The following is a 17,183-nucleotide window of genomic DNA, read 5'->3' on the forward strand; positions in this document are numbered from 1 at the left end:
CTTTTTTCTTTTTTTTCCCTCCTGCTGCTTCATTCTAACGTTTACACCCCAGCGGTTACGCTTCTCACATTTACCCTGCTTACTCACAAACCTCACCTAGCGCAAGGTCAGAGAATCAGGGAACAGAGAAGGAATGAAAATGTCTCTGTTCTTCAAATTACACAAGCCAGTAAGCCATCAGAATTGTTTTTTGAAGATCTTGTTTTAAGGTCAAAAGTTGTATAGTGTTGCTTTAAAGGTATAGGTTGGAGATCCTGTTGAGAGGAGGCTACATTTGGAATTCAACAGTCCAAGCCCCCTTTCTTCAAGCTACGCCTCCAGAGCACAGGAAACAGCACAGCGAACACAGATTCACGAGCACCGCGCAGCATCTGTAACTTTCTGTACTTTTCGGTGACTCTAAATTTGGATACTCACAAAGACATAAAGTTAACCTAATGGTCTATTAGAAACAGAGCCACCATGGCATCACTTTGCAGCCCTTTCTGGGCTTTCAGTTTTTGCCACCGTTCAAGCGCGGCACTGATGCTCACTCTGGTCTTCTTCAGACTTTTTCTTGGTAGTAGCTTTCCCAAAAACTGTCTTTCATTTGCGACAAACACCTATTGTTGGCACCTTTTCTGTCTTAATGTTGCTGCAACTGGATTTAGCAAGCTTGCATAAGCTCTTGCTTTGTCTTCTGAGCATGCGCGATTAATGCACAAAGAGGAGTACGCACATACGGGGAAGAGGGACATGATGGCAGTTTGATTGATGCATCACGATCCAATTATTTAGTTCGGGCTGTTCAATATAATTGGATGGTGTTTTTACAGGCCTGTCTGTTCCACAGGTGACTGACATTTTTCATTTTTATGACAATGTGTTAATTAATTGGTTACAATCTCGTTGTGAAGAGGATTTTAAGCAATACAGTAAAAAAAAAATACTCCAGAAAATAACTACCTTTAAGGCGAGGGGTAAAAACACACAATATGTATTTAGCAAAGGAACTAAATACAGGATTATCCTCATTTGACATTTGAATTATTGATGACCGATCAAGAAACATTTTCATAAATAATAGATAATGTCCAAATCATGATGATTTGACTTTTAAGACGTCTGTTTGCAAAGAAATGATTGTGAAGTGAATTTCTGCAACACTGTAGTGTTTCACTATAATGCTGTTTTGATTTTTGTATTTCTGCTTAAAAATAAAACGTAGTTCTTCCAGAATTTAGTTGTTGCATAACATTAACATGTGAGGAAGATATGTAAATATTATATAACATATATATATATATATATGTATATATAATAGATAATATATATAATGTATTTAGGATAATTCAAAAAAAAAATAAAAAATGTTATCCTAATTTGGATTCAGACAAAGTGAGTAAAAAGTCGAAGGAAGTTTTGTGTGAGAATGAGAGCGACACAAACACAAACACTGCTGTGACACAAATCACTGACAGGAGGCGTGCAGTGAGACTTCTCTGTTTCCTACTGTGTAAATATGCTCAATTTTAGATAATTGTTTTCAATCTGGCGTGATTGTGATTTATCGCAAGAGTCTGCGTTGTTGCGATATCTTCGGGAACAATTCCACCCAAAGTGAAGTGATGTACAGAAAAGGCCCCAAAAGCCTTTTGCAGGACGACATCACTGCATTGTTAAAACCTCAGGACTGTGTGGACTGTCTATCTTCTCAGTGACATCATCGTCATATCAACCCCAACTCTGAGCGCCACGAGCGAGAGACGCATCTGCAGGGAAATCTTGTGATGGGACATGATTTCTCAGACATTACAGCATGAGCAGAATTACAAAGTTCACGATGATTTTTGTCTGATGTTGTGAGTCATCGCAGAGCAGCCATGAGGTATTTGGAGGAATGAAGATATTCAGCTCTGGCTGACGCTGCTCTATTACTCATGTTGTTGTGTCGGCAGGGGCTTAAGAAACGATTCTCTGACTGGGACTGAGGTCAAAACTTGCAGTGTGCGATGTCAGCTCACATCATCATATTTTTCCCTCTTTCAAATATTCCTCCTTCTCCCTCACAAACACACACACAGCGTGACATCCCTCATCCTTATTACTCCTGTCTTAATGATCTCTGGTGTATAAAGTGTGTGAAGTAGACAACGCCTCATGCAGCGCCGAGATTTTATAGTGTTTGAGCAGTGAAAGAGAAGCAGCTCTCCAACGTTCTTTTATGTCAGATGTAAACACAATAATAGTCTCTTCTTTTTGGGCCTTTGATTAATGCGTACATCTCTTATTTCATTGTCTGCAGTCATATAACTCCAAAGTGTTTATTCGAGCAGAAGTAACATTACACTGACTAATCAAATATTTAACATCTTTATATTTAGACCCTGTAAGAAGTCTTATTTTCTCGTTTTTTCTCCGTGTCGCCCACAGCCGATGTTTTCAGTCACACCCAGCCTTGCGACCAACGCCAACGCCGCAGCAGCCGCTGTGTTCAACCCCTACCTGGGCCCCATGTCGCCCGGCCTGATGCCCGGTGACATCATGCCCAGTGCCCCCATACTGGTCACCAGCAACCACAACGTCCCCGTCGCTGCTGCCGCCGCTGCACAGAAACTCATGAGAACAGACAGACTGGAGGTGAGAGACTGCACACGTTGGAAAAATATGAGCACATAAATGCACACAGAGAGAGATGAGGAGGATTTGCATCATTTTTTTTGTCACTTTTATATCAGTGACAAATTAAAAGATAGATTAACAAACCTCTAGTAAACACTGCAGCCAGTGAGGATCTGTTTACCATCTATGCAAACAGATTGGGCTTTGAAATAGAGGCTGTGCCAGCTTGAATATTAAAGGCACCGGTTTCCTCCGTTTGTAGACTTTAATTATGTATCTGGTAAATAATTCCTGTTACAGTAACTACATAGCATTAGCATAATACAGTCATTACACAAACTTGAGCAAAGAGAAGGAGCCGTAAATGAGAGTATCTTCACAAACACTCACACGGTCGATGTTGCAGTCAGTCAACAGGCGGCGAGAGGGGGGAAAAAAACGTGTTCGGCACAAACCTCTAGTTACAAGGTACCAGTGTGTAATTTCCAGCAAAAATCTTTAATCGTCTTATGAAAACAATCAGTCATGAGACTTGATGGGTGCTGCTCCTCTAGCTGTGTTCAGATAATCATTAATTGGACAGTAAGTCAATCTCATCCATTACGTGGCCCCCACCCAGGGAAACAGTGGCAGCAGAATAATGGGGAAATCGTTGGGAACAGACAGGAGGCGTGCGAGAACATTAGGAGGGTTACATTTAAAACGTAACAGTGTGCCCCGCTCGGTAATGAATGGAGGCGAGGCCACGTAAGTCTCTTAGTCCGATTGACAAGTGGGCACCGTGCTGGGAGAAGACGTAAAGGGAAAGTGACATAGGAAAGGAAATGATGGAGGAGGAGATAGGAAATCAATTTGTCGACCTGTTATGGTCATGAATGGAGAGGTCGGGGACATCCAGGGAGACAAAGACAGACAAAGGACAAAGTTGTGATTGAATTTAGAATGGAAGAGTCGTGACTGGTGTGAAAAGGTAACAGAAGAAGTTTATTTTTTTTTATTAATAGGCAACAGAAATCATTTTTCAGGACCCAGTAAAAACACAAAATGATCCTGTCCTCCTTCTACTGTATGTCCCCGTTCCAGTGGTCAGCGCTGTGCGGCGTTTTGATTGGAAGAATCTGTGTCCTAGCCTAATTTCTCAGAAACTAGGTTTGCTAAAAATACCTTTGAGAAAAGGGCCGGCCATATTTTACTTTCTAGTGTGTCATTCAAAACAAACATAGCTGAGATTCCGTGGGCCGACACACACACACACACACACACACACACACACACACATACCAGTCTGTAGATAATGTTGCCGTCTGTTTCCTTGAGGCTGAGAGAAATTCCTATTTTAGAAGACAAATCTCCCCGACTGTTTTCCCGTCTCGTGTTTGGTATGAAGCAGCAAACGCCGCAGCGTTTTTCAGCGCTCATAAAATCGCATGATGCTTTACCTGCAACAATGGTGATGTAAATGGCCCAGAGGGATGGTTACCATGGGGACAGAAATATGATTAGCAGGCCTTTTATGTGTTTGTCCAACTAAGCACTTTGACGAGGGTTAGCTCTCTCTAATGCATGATTAGAGCTGCTGCTCAGAGGAGACACACCTGGTTCACAGAACCATTTAGTTTTTCCTTTCTTTGTTTTTTTTTTTTTTTCCGGTGCCAGCCACCCTCACTTGATCCCCATCTCTATGTCCTTTATTCATCAACCACTCTCTCCCTTGTTTCCTCCCTCCCTCCCTCCCTCCCTTACCTGCTTCTCCAACATCTGCCTGACAACAAGGCGGCTTGATTTTTTTTCTCTTCTTTTAATAAGACCAGTAGCAACAGCAGCAGCAGCGGTAATGGTAGGAGTGATGTGTGTGCATGTGTGTGTCTCTGTGTGTGTCTCTGTGTGTGTGTGAACATATGAGTGCATGACACACGTACGAGAAAGAAGAGAGAATCTTGCTCCATCGCTCTCAGAACAGTGATTGTGGATGATGAGCTGTCATGACAGGAGACAGAGCAGCAGTGGTTTGTAGATAACTGCTCTGGTGGCCTTTTGTCTGCGAGCCGGTCCACCACAAATCAAATCCCGTATGCACGCAGACAGTGAGACTGCTAAACAGACGTTTGGTAAATGGCTTGTCCTATCACAATCATTGATCACTGATGGATCCATACAGGATAGAGTGATATCGTGTTTCAGCCATCGGTCGCTGACTGCTACTTAAATGAAGCTGTTGTGCTGTTTGTGCTGCTTTTTTACGTGTTCACAATTAATTCTGTAGTGTGTGTGTGTGTGTGTGTGTGTGTGTGTGTGTGTGTGTGTGTGTGTGTGTGTGTGTGTGTGTGTGTGTGTGTGTGTGTGTGTGTGTGTGTGTGTGTGTGTGTGTGTGTTGATTACGTCAGCTGCTGCTGCCCTCCCTGGAGAGTAACCCAGCCTCCTTATTTCCCATGAGCCTCGCTGAGCTGTACATTCAGGCTGAGGCAATCACTATCCCGACTGTTCATGCAGGTGCTGCCCCCTTCTGTCTGACACAGCAGAAGGAATAGGAAACGCAGCTCATTTGAATAATGGGGTAGAGTTAGAGTGATTGATGTGTCTGTAAACACCGGTTACAGCCTGTTCTGCTTATCAATCAACGGAAAATGGCCAGAGTTTGGCGTCAAGATTAGTTATCGCTGTCTGGTGGAATAATCAAACAATGGCTGCACTGACTGATTGCTTCATTACCTGTGAAGTAAAGCAAACGCTAACTTTATGTAGTGTGAGGTGTTTTTTTTCCCCACCTGTATATTAATGAGTGAATTTGAAAGGGGACATAATTATGCAAAATCTACTTTTTAATAATTTTAATACTTAATATTAATATTTTTTAATATTAATATTTGGGACTCTGGAGTTCCTATGAGTAGGCAAAGTCTGAAAAAAGATGACTCGGTCATGTTTTTGTGGTCCGCCTGGAGATAAAACACACAATGTTGACTTCCGCACTCATTGTTACGTCACAATGATACTTTACTGGAATTGTTGTCTCGCGGAGCTCCGCTTTGTTCCTAAAAAACACGAGTGCAGGCGAGGAAGAGCATTTGTGCAGCACAGAGTTCTACACAATCTTCCAGCCTCAGAGGATTTACGTGTCCAGTGGATTCATGTTATGACAACAATGTGCCGGCTAGAGTCGGCAAATGATCGCTTTTCCAAATGCTAACTGCTGTTAGCTGCCCGAGCCTCAGTGACGCTGACGTAGTTTCCTGTGTCTCATTTGCATTTAAAGAGACAGGCACGTCAAAGTGTTCTGAACAGGGCTGTTTTTGCAGGGTGATTGAACTGCTATGGTGCTTCATCCTTATGGTATTTTGACCAAAGCATGTCACTGACATGTTCATTAGTACACCAGGGAACTAGGTTAAATAAGAAAATAGGGTATAATATGTCTCCTTTAAACAGAGTAATAGAGGTAATGTGCACATAATGTGTGTCCCAGGTATGTCGAGAATACCAGCGGGGTAACTGCACACGCGGGGAGAACGACTGTCGCTTCGCCCACCCTTCGGACAGCACGATGATCGACACCAACGACAACACAGTCACCGTGTGCATGGACTACATTAAGGGCCGCTGCTCGAGGGAGAAGTGCAAGTACTTTCACCCTCCGGTTCACCTGCAGGCCAAGATCAAAGCCGCCCAACACCAAGTCAACCAGGCTGCAGCTGCCGCAGCTATGGTAGGTACATCTGTCTGCAGATGGATGCACAGACAAGATGGAGCATTTTAAGTTTGGGGGGCATTCTCAACAGCTAAATGACTTATTGTCATAAAACGAACAAAGAAAACCTGGAGTAGAATATATTTATTTATTCCAAAATATGAGGAGACGGTCCTGGTTTTATGTTGTGATCCAAAACAAAGCTCATCTAAAGTTCACAAACATGAACTGGGCATTTCTCTGACGTATTGTCTCAGTTAACGTCCTCTACCATGTGCTTTTACTCAAGCTCCTCGCGCACATTTCCCGTCCCCACTGTCGCTGCTCCCTTCAGCTCTGACTCAGTGTGACGGAGTCGACGTGTGCTTTGTTAGCAGCAGGCTGCAGTGATCGCGCTCTCCTGCTCCGTCCTATTTTGCTGCTTTGTTAGACGTACACATGTTGCCGTTGTTCACAGTCAGTAATATAATACATTGTAAATCACTGTTCATTCTATTCATGTTGCTGTAATCTGTACAAAAAAGGACACAATTAGGCTTTCCTCTGGCAAATAATCTAGGTGGAAGTATAGCACGTAATCTAGAGAGTAATCCCTCGTCTTTTCACCTGTAAATCATTCCCTGAATTCAAAAATACTCATTTTGGATGAGACTGAAAGGCTATTTACTTCGTTTTTTATTTACTTTACATATTTTCAACACATTTTAAGATTCATCTTTAATACCGTATTGATTGGGTAGCTAAAGCTGGCTTAAACAAAGCATGTGGAAGAGCGCAATAAATCAGTATATAACGTTATAAACGTGCTGTGGTAGAATTTAGGCTGTACAAGTTTAGTCTTCTGATCATTATTACACACTTTAATTAAATTAAATTAAATTAAATTAAATTAAATTAAATTAAATTAAATTAAATTAAATTAAATTAATTAAATTTACCTCAGTAATATTTCTGCCTTATTTTTCTCTAACGATTAATCATGTGAAAGGTCATAATTCTCTTCAGTAACCCTGCAGCTATTAATGTGCATGCCCTGGTCTTGTTATAGTTGTTTATTGCATTCCAATGATTTGGTTTTTTTGTTTGTTTGTTTGTTTGTTTGTTTTTATTGTTTGTTTCTTTTCACCAACCCACACTGCACTGCTGCCTCCATGATGCACCTGCGCTTGCTGGTTTATGTTATTGCGCTTGAACCCCATTGGCCCATTGCCATCATGTGCTCGCTGCCTGCTAATTAAGACTCAGTCGGCTGACAAGTCACTGAAGCGACCCCTCGACGCAACTATTGACCTGGTACTATGACTATTACTCTTCACCTTTTAGCTCAGCATGTGGCTGAACAGATACAGTGTCTCGTTCCTCGTGTATGACCTATTTAATGATCTAAACTGTGGAAACACGGGTGGGTGATGAACTGATTATAGCAGAAGACGATTCATTTTTGACTCTTTACTCAAAACACCAGGGAGCAAAGAAAAAAAGAGCAGGGAACACGTTTTCACTCTCAACTATCATTTCATCACCTTACGTGTACAACACAAGCAGGTTAAAGGTGGCATGAGCATACTAAGATAATAAGGTGTGGTCGTGTTTGCATGGTTCAGTCACTACCCATAATGCATGTGTATTTGGTAAAGAGGTAACATACATTAACATACTATTGTGTACTGTTATCATGGAGTGGCAGTGCAGCTTTTCCTAACTACATCATTTCTATTCCTGGTCCAGCACTAAGTATAATAACTTATATTATTATAGTGACTATAGTGTCCTTACAGGGAGATTTATGACTTTATTTTACTGTACTGTTTAAATCGTATCATAAGGTTGATTAAATTGAGCTGAGAACATGTCACTGTTTGTCAGCTTCTACCACTGTGACAGAGAAAGTGTAGTCCACTGCTTGTTTGCCAGTGTTAGTGAAAAGCTGTCTGGAAGCACAACTTAATCTAATGAAATTCTTTGTTCTCTCTGTCCTGAATGTCACTGCCGCCGTCCTTTGATTTCCCCACTTCCCCCATCCCCTTTATTTTGGTGTCAATCCCCTTCATCAGGGGCTCCCTCCCGTCTTGCCTCCTTTACCAAAGAGACCTGCACTTGAAAAAGCCAACGGTGCCACCACTATGTTCAACGCTGGCGTATTCCAGTACCAACAGGCCCTGGCAAACATGCAGTTTCAGCAGCAGACTGCCTTCATACCATCAGGTAAGACCTGGACTTTCATTTAACCATGTTTGTGGGACTTACTCCATCACACGTCCCTGTCAACTGACCTGTAGTGTCTGTGATTATGTTGTGGAAGCATCAGCTGTGAATGAATGCGTGTTTTCTCTGTTGGTGAAAAGATAAATAGAAAAACGTGCATGGACATAATTGTACAATTCTTCACAGCATGGATGTTTAGGTTGTGTTGGTTCTAAACAACTTTGGTAACAACATTTCTTCACAAGGCATCCAGTAGATTCTGTAGCATCTGTCACAGCAGTCAATATAGTGTTAATATCAGTATTATACTGTCTTAAAGCTCCCATATCGCACATATATGTTAGTTATGGAGGTCTACTTACATACATTAACTTGTTTTTATGGTCAAAAACTTCCTAGTTGCTGTAAATGAGCCGATAGAAATCTCTCCTCACTGAAGCTCTCCTCAGCCGCGGTGTTTCAGACAGAAGACAGACTGTGTTGTGACCCGGAAGTGATGTAATTAGCACACCAGTTCTCAGAAGCGCAGCTCCCCCTTCTGGAACGGTGGATGCACTGCTACTCATTATCAAAACATTGATTTAACAGTGTTTAAAAAATAGCTTCGTCACGACTAAAGTTAAGCTACAGGTCCAGTAGAGACAGAGCCACATCACTTTGCAGCCCTTTCTGGGCAACTGTCCTGTTGGATTTAGCAAGCTAGCATAAGCTCTGGCGTCGCTAAATACGTTAGCATGACGTTCATTAAGTATCAGTGACTTGTTTAATTGTGCTCGTAAAGACGGCCAGTTGGGGTTGAAGAATGACGAAGCAGATTCTTGTGCTTTAAAAAAAAACCTGGACGTTCATCAGCTAAAGGATCCTAGCAAATCCTAGCATAATGTCATGTAGGGGAAGTGATGTATTTTTTATGTTATTACACAGAATTCCTCAGGGCAGCGACAGAAGTAAATCAAAACAAATTCTAAACACTTTTGATCAATTTATTTAGTGTCTGAGGAGCTTTTTGTCAGTACCCAGCAGTTATAGCATATCCTGACAGGCAAAACCCAGGCCCTCAAAAAGTATATTTGCAGCTGGTCAGTCAGATAAAAGCTCAGCATTTTCTATCAACTCAATTTTTTCACATCCTCATGTGTGGGCTTTTATCGTGGGTGAGTTTTTACACACGGCCTATTCAAACTAACACTCTCCTGTGGCCGCTGCACAGTCGTCTCACACTGTGTCTCAAATTCTCATCTGACAGCTTAAGAATAGCCTGCCATCGACGCCGCATCGACATGCTCAGATCCTTGTGTGCGACTGACGGGTCACTGTAACACACACTCCAAAGGATTCCGATAACAGGTCGCTCAAAACGACCACAGAGCAAGCAGCTGCTGTGCTGATAACAGGGAAAATAGCTCCTCTGATAGAGGCTTGAAGAGATTCCCTGAGGAAAATGTTACTGACATTTTAAATCAAGTGAGATGTTGCAACCCGGTGGAGTTGCCCCCTGGTGGCTAACTGCTGCATCCATCACTTTTCTATATAATCACATCTGTCCTCACTCACAGTTTTCATGCATGTCCTTCCTTTTCGCGTGTAGTACCTGTGGTTGTTGCAGCAACTGTGATGTTTTGTAATAGCAATGATTACTTTTTGTTTTATCACCTGTAATAATCAATATCATAATGATGAGCTGTTGTATTGGTGTAAAGGGGGATTGACGTATGCAGAGCACAGTTTGAATTCAGTATTGTCTGACTTTATAACACTAATTGTAATGGGTTTTCTTCTCCTCCCGACTTCCTTCCACTCCTTGTTGCAATGCATGATGGACAGGCTCGATATTGTGCATGACACCTGCAACAAGTGTTGGTAGGTGCCAGCTTTTACTTACTGATTATTCTTTGTGGCCATTTGTTTTTTTTTTATGTCACTCACATTTCATTCCACTCACTCACCTCGTAACGTGAGCACATTCACCGTTTTTAGTGATTTTAGACTTTGACGTTAACGCAAAGTCACAGACTTTGATTCTATGATATAAAGTGGGAGTTTACTATGTTTCGTTATGTTCTGCACAACATATTTTGCAGTCTGTCACCTATTGCTTGTTGCAATTCATATCCACCCTAAGCTTCCTCATCACCTCATTGTCTTGTTATCCTTACCTTATAAACATGAGGAGTTATTATTTAGTGTTGTTAGCTATAACTTAGTCGTATTATACTGTTTTTCTCTTTGGATTACTAACACAAAGGCAACTGGTCTTTATGAAAAATATACACATTTTACTTCCAATAAGTTTCCTTATAATCTGAAGAATCCCACTGAGGAGTTTCCTGTCTGGTTCAACTGCCTGTGTGTGATCTTTCCCCCAAAAGTACCCATGATGCACGGTGCTACTCAAGCCACTGTGTCTGCAGCCACCACATCTGCCACAAGTGTTCCCTTTGCAACCGCAACAGCCAATCAGGTTTGCTCTCTCTCTCTCTCTTTTCACTCTCTGTCAGTTTACTTGTTTTATGGTTTGAATCTTGCATGAAATCTATCATATTCAGACCTATTTGGATGATTATTGTTATGCTTATTTTAATCATCAAATTAGGTTGAAGTTGGTGTTTTGTCCTCATTTCAGCTAATGTCTCCCTCTCTTTCTCCCTCTCAATCAGATTCCAATAATATCTGCAGACCATCTGACGAGTCACAAGTATGTGACCCAGATGTAGGAGTCTCAGTCTGAACAGTATGTACTGCACAGCTTTCCAACATCTCACACACGCTTGTGCCAACGTTTTTCTCTTCCAGCTGTTACGGGTTTTTTTTCACTCATTGAACAGGAGGTTAAAGGAATAGTTTCAATTTCTTATTGAGTAAAAGAGGAGATTAATGCTGATGTACAGGTTAAATATGAAGCTGTTTTGTTCACTCTAGTTCAAACTAGTTAGACATTCCAGGATTTTTCGACCTAGGCCCTATGTTTAGAAAGTGTGTAGTGTGTACGTGAATAGTACTTACAAAAAGTGTCCTATTTGGCCCAGTAGATCACCTCGGGCAGCAATGGCTGCAGAGTTATCTCGAAAAAAAGTGCTTCTTTTTCGCAAATAAATGGCTCAGAGTGTTATTGAAAGAGTCTGGCAACATTACCAAGGGTGTAAGTTTGGTTACAAGACTGGTGGGGGACACTGCACCGCTGGGTTGTCTCTCGTTTCCTCTGTGACTCGCAGCGATGTTTCCACTTCTATGTGATGCATTCACTGATGCTCGTAAACTCTCTTCGCTCACTCTCTCTCTCTCCTCTCACACGTACACATTGCCCTGTCTCTAATATTGGTATAGGGACAATCTGGCTTTGTCTAAATATTGGTGGGAACGTGTTCCCACTGTCTATACGCAAACCTGTACGCCCTTGAGTTTACCTTACATATGTACATGCATCTGATTTAATTTAATTTAAAGCTCCCATAGAACGGACGTACCAATTAACGCTGTTTTTTTGTTGTGTATCTGCGTCATTACCTCGTTTATGAAGCCCTGAAGGTTCGAAACAAACAGTTCAGCCACTGCTGAGAACGCTGTGTTTTATTGTAATCTCGGGCTCAGCGAGATCTCTGAAAAAACCCCTTCTGGTTACGTAACCAGCATTTCTCCTGAACAGTGGATAATCCTGCTCCGGGTACTAGTCCGGGCACATACTGTTGCGTACATTGAACCACAGAAGAAGAATAACGTCCGTTGTGGAGGTGTTTCACGAGCGACAGTGTTTTCTGACTCCGGGTCAAAGTCGTAAAAGGGACTGCGGTGGGGAGTCGTGACGAATCGATTTTTAAACACTGTTAAAACAATGTTTTGATAATGAGTAGCAGTGCATCCACCGTTCCAGAGGGGGGAGCTGCGCTTATGAGAGCTGGTGTGCTAATTACATCACATCCAGGTATTGGCCAATCACAAGACAGTTGGGAAAGCCCTCGTTGGCTGGCCAATCACAACACAGTCTGTCTTCTGGGGATGAGATTTCAGTCTGAAACAGCGCGGCTGAGGAGAGCGTCAGTAAAGAGAGATTTCTATCGGCTCATTTACAGCAACTAGGAGGTTTTTGACCATAAAAACAAGTTAATGTATGTAAGTAGACCTCCATAACTCACATATATGTACGATAGGACCACTCTATGTGTTCGATGTAACCAAACCTACACCTTTGGTTCCATGTTACCAGACTCTGTGCTACTGAGGATGACACTTTTATCTCTTTCTGTTCAACTGAATGTATTCTAAAACACAACATTGATAAGAATATCAAATGAGATTCATCAGCTCACATTCAACAAAATCATAAGAAAAAAGTGACTTCATTCACCAAAATAAGCCGTTAAAAAGCTGTGTGTTGAAAACCATGGTCAGGATTCACTTGTAACTCACTGTGTGTCTTGTGAACTTCATTCCAGGTGGGAGCGGCGTGTCAAGTCCAAGATTAGCAGTTACCCTTCATGCCTGTAACATCTCAATCTGCATGTTAACGTAGGCGGGCCGAGTTTTGTCGAGGATCTATTTCTTGTGTATTTCGTTGCACACTATTACAAAAAAAACAATGGACGAGAGCATCATTTGCATTACAGACTGCCTTTCACTCAGTAGAGGCGACTTACCTTTATCCACCGGACACACTTTGAATGTGGACATGAGATAAACGCGTGGAGCCGTCGTCAAAAAAGAAAAAAAAAAGAACAACCACCGACCGCTCGATTGGTACGTCCGTTGACCAAGAATCATGATTTGTGGTGTTTGTTTGTTCACTGATTGTTGGTCTTTGACCTTAAAATGTGTTCATTTGTTTACACGAAGGTGCACCTTGTATTTCAGTTGAGGTAAAAAAAAAAAGGAAAAAAAAAAAAGAAACAAACAAATAATCTGACTGAATCACATATGCATGTACACACGATTCTTTTGTTTTTTTCTTAATGATTTTCTTTGTTAAACCAATGATAAGGGAAATGACGTGAGTGCACTCAGAGGCAGAATAGCAACTGAATGTGTGCGAGGTGACTTTTTTTCGAAACCTTTTCCGTCTTTCAAGCACATGTCTTTAAACTCGCTAGCGTCCCTGTAAAGTGCCATACATCTCAAAAGCACGTGAAAGCAGTGTTACGAACTCTAAACAAAACTCCCTTTAACATGTTTCCTCTCACGTGGCATCACCACTGCTGATCACGTCATCTTCCCCAGACTGAACGCTTTTACTCAAATCTTCTACTGAACGAAAAAGCTTTTTACTTTTAAACGTTGATGTCAGTCGTTTAGACGGACACAGTATGTCCGCGTCCGTTTAGTCGATGATGATCGTAACGATTATGATGAATAACTTTGAGAGAACACGGCGATCTGTCGGGATCCAAACTGCTGAGATAGAGAGAGAGAGAGAGAGAGAGAGAAGTCAAGAATCTACAGTTATGTGATTCACTTAAAGGTATATTTGGTGTAGTGTGTATATACAGTAGAGTCTGGCATATTTAAGGAAATGTGTTAAATACATCTACCTGAGAACTGTTAGTCAGCCAAAGGCTTTATTTTGTGTGTGTCTGTTACTCGATGTTGTGGGTATCATTTTAAAAACACACACACGGGCCTCATTCGTGAGCGAGCGAGCCCCTAGAAATAAGGACTGAGTGTATAGAGTAGTATTTTTTTGTGTGTTTTTCTTTTCTTTATACGTGTGTGTTTGTGTTCTGAGAGTGTTCTTCAGGCATGATTTAAATGGTGGGTATAGCGCAGGGAAACGTGGTAAGATACATATAAACGATTGTATTACTCATCCAAAGCCTTAGAATGTACCATCGGGTCAGCACAATGCAACATGACGTTTGAAATCATTCAGTTGCCTATAATCCACGTCATATCAACACACACACACACACACACACAGAGCACTATGTAATTGTCATTTCTTTTTTTTTTCTCGTCAGTGTTTTCTTAACTTTATCAGACAAGGTGTGTTATATTACTTTATTTTGTTTGGATTTAGTTTTTTAGGTCAGATTTTTTAGTTTTGCTGATTATATTTATCTTTCTTATTATAATAATATAAGGTTTTAAAAGAAAAAAAAAAAGTGTGTGTTTTTGTGTGTGTGTGTGTGTGTGTGTCGTCCCCCACCCCATGCACAGTTTCCTGATAATTCCATGTAAGGTTCATTTTTAGTATGATTATGATTGAAAACTCAGTATTTTCTATGTTATGCATATTGTTGAAGTGTATGCATTTTATTTTTGTTTTTGTTTGTTTCATTTTCCTCTAAGTCCGTTTGTGTTCTTTTGAACAAAGATGTTTTATACGAGTATCTAAAAGTGATGAAATAATAGAACAGAGAGGCTAAGTTGTCACTGTGGCAGCCGTCGCCAATAATCCAGTCATATTTTAACTTTGATTGTAAAGGTTTGTAACTATAGTCAAATAAGGGGGAGAGAGAGAAAAAAAAAAGACTATTATATATATAAATTCTTAGATGTTTAGAGTAAAGATGTTATTTTCTACTGTATCCATTTCAAATAGTAACTATTGTTTGAATATTTTTACTCTCCCTGGAAATTGGGCCATGTCGGAAAAACAAGCTGCATATTTGATCACTTTTTTCAGGGGCGTTGCTGGTGGGGGGGGGGGCGGGGTTTTGGGTGAATGTGGCGAGCGGGGAAGTGAGTCTCTTCCCCGGCCGGCTGCAAACAACGAGGGCGGGGGGTTGGGGGGGGATAAAGGTGATAAAGGTTGACTTTTTTGCACTTCTGTACATAGTCAAAAAAGAGAGAATCGTGTATATTGAGATCTTATTTTGAATAAAAAAAAAGAATAATAATAATAACAATAATAATAATGTCTATAACGACAAGGAATTTTGCTAGGATAACGAGAAAAAAAAAATCTTTTGAAAGGCTGAACAAAATCGCTTGCATCAAAAAGGGCACGGAGTTCTCGCTCGCTCTCCGGCCCTGTTTCAGAAAAAAGGCCAAGTGTTGCTCTTCTTTTTTGTCAGCAGCTTGTAGTTTGCCAGGAAACCAAACCGGAGGAGGCGTCCACTAACCTCCTGTGTACAGGGCCTGACTGGGTTTGTCGTTACTGACAGGTGTGTGCGCGTGTGTGTGTTCTTGTCCTCGCAGCATACTGAGGACCAGTGAGGGTTTTTAACCAACAAAGTGGGGACATTTTTGCCGGGCCTCACTTTGTTTTCATTGAAATCACTTCCTTAGGTTGTAAACATTGCTATACTCTGTTATCCTCAATTTTCCAGCCCTGGTTGATTCACACACTTTTTGCTCTGGGGCACCACCTTCAGACATTGTATGGTACTGCACCCAGTGGTTCTTTGTAGATGCCATTCATGAAGTAGATATTTGTAATTGTGTTGATTTATAAAGTGGAAATGCTGGTCCTCAGTATGCAGCAAGTACAAGAATGTGTGCGTGTATGCGCTGTCCCAGGTCCAATGACTCACAACACGTCCTGTCTCCTCACTTTTACTCAGAGAGAAATGCATGTTCAAGGAAACACATGTACCTGTTTTAATAAAAAGCAACTTCAAAAAAAACAAAACAAAAAAAAAAACGACGACAGTAAATATTGACTAAGAAAACATGTTACACACCAGAAAGATGTATTTACAGTATACAATATTCTATCAATGTAATGGAATAAAACATATATATATTAAAAAAAAGAATAGAATAGTGGATTATTTAGAAGAAGAAGAAAAAAAAAAGATTCCTCAGAATATACTCACTAAAAGTTTCACCATTTGGAGAGTTAATACACATGCAACACAAACACCGTAGTTCTATAAATACGTTCTTTATGTTGATGTAAGCTGTGCTTCTAGTAGATGAAAGTGACCAAACATCAGGCAGGGTTTTATAGAACGTTACTTTTTTGTGGGTTTTTTGGTCATAATCTTGTTCATCTTTGTCATCTCCTACAAGCATGCATGCTTACGTTTTATGATAAAAATGTCATTCTTTTGTTTCTTCTCTCTTTTTGTTTTTGTTTGTTGTTTGTTTGTTTTTCTCTGCTTGTAGTGCTGATAATGATGTATTCTGTCTTCTGCTGCAGTTTGTTTCTGCTTGTTTTTACTGTCCAGGCCCCCTGAAAGGATGTGCCAATGTTTGCATGCCGGTCGCCTCCTCGGGAGAAAAACCAACAAACGATTGCCATAGTCTATAAAGCCATAAAATATTATAATCTCATCAGAGTGAAATGTTGAAGAGAAACCAGGAATGAAGCAGAGGTGGGAACTGTTGTGAATGAGTTGTTTGCTGAGGTTTTTATTATTAACGACACGTGTGTCATAAAAAACCTGTCGTGTGCCAACTTATGATGGATGAGAGGAAATAAGTAGGTTCTTGGCACATTTTTTCACGTGGCCTGTGTTGCTATATTGATTCTTGCTGTTATGAATTTAAGGAAAAAAAAAAGTAATAAAAATTTACAAATGAATTGAACCAAAAAAAAAAAAAAGTCTCCATAAGATGTTTTTTAATAGCTCTTATATTTACAGACGTTCTCTCGACTGTGATGAGACGACCTGCATTTGAAATCATAGACAAGTAAACACACTCTAGATTATATCTGATTTTATTGATCCCACACCACGGGAATTCACTTAGATTGTTTTATATCATATACATGATGTGATTGGGCTACAATGTTCTATATTTTTAACAAACTAAA

General features: G+C 40.8%; 1 protein-coding gene across 5 annotated transcripts in view; it reads left to right on the forward strand.

Annotated features, from left to right (window-relative positions):
- LOC310924773 (muscleblind-like protein 1) overlaps positions 1–15,103 on the forward strand; it is a 78,267-nt gene extending 63,164 nt beyond the window's left edge. For 4 of the 5 annotated variants that reach the window (XM_083886603.1, XM_083886604.1, XM_083886602.1 and 1 more), the window contains 7 exons: positions 2,413–2,619; positions 6,065–6,304; positions 8,341–8,491; positions 10,316–10,351; positions 10,861–10,952; positions 11,149–11,222; positions 12,922–15,103. In XM_083886603.1, the coding sequence (XP_083742729.1) occupies positions 2,413–2,619; positions 6,065–6,304; positions 8,341–8,491; positions 10,316–10,351; positions 10,861–10,952; positions 11,149–11,205 (783 nt within the window). In that variant the 3' untranslated portion in view covers positions 11,206–11,222; positions 12,922–15,103. The remainder of the gene's footprint in view (positions 1–2,412; positions 2,620–6,064; positions 6,305–8,340; positions 8,492–10,315; positions 10,352–10,860; positions 10,953–11,148; positions 11,223–12,921) is intronic. The other variant, XM_083886606.1, reaches the window with a different exon arrangement.
- The last annotated feature ends 2,080 nt before the right edge of the window (positions 15,104–17,183 follow it).

The sequence above is a fragment of the Microchirus variegatus genome (genome assembly GCF_963457635.1).
Source record: "Microchirus variegatus genome assembly, chromosome: 3".
In the NCBI taxonomy this organism is placed as follows: Eukaryota; Metazoa; Chordata; class Actinopteri; order Pleuronectiformes; family Soleidae; genus Microchirus; species Microchirus variegatus.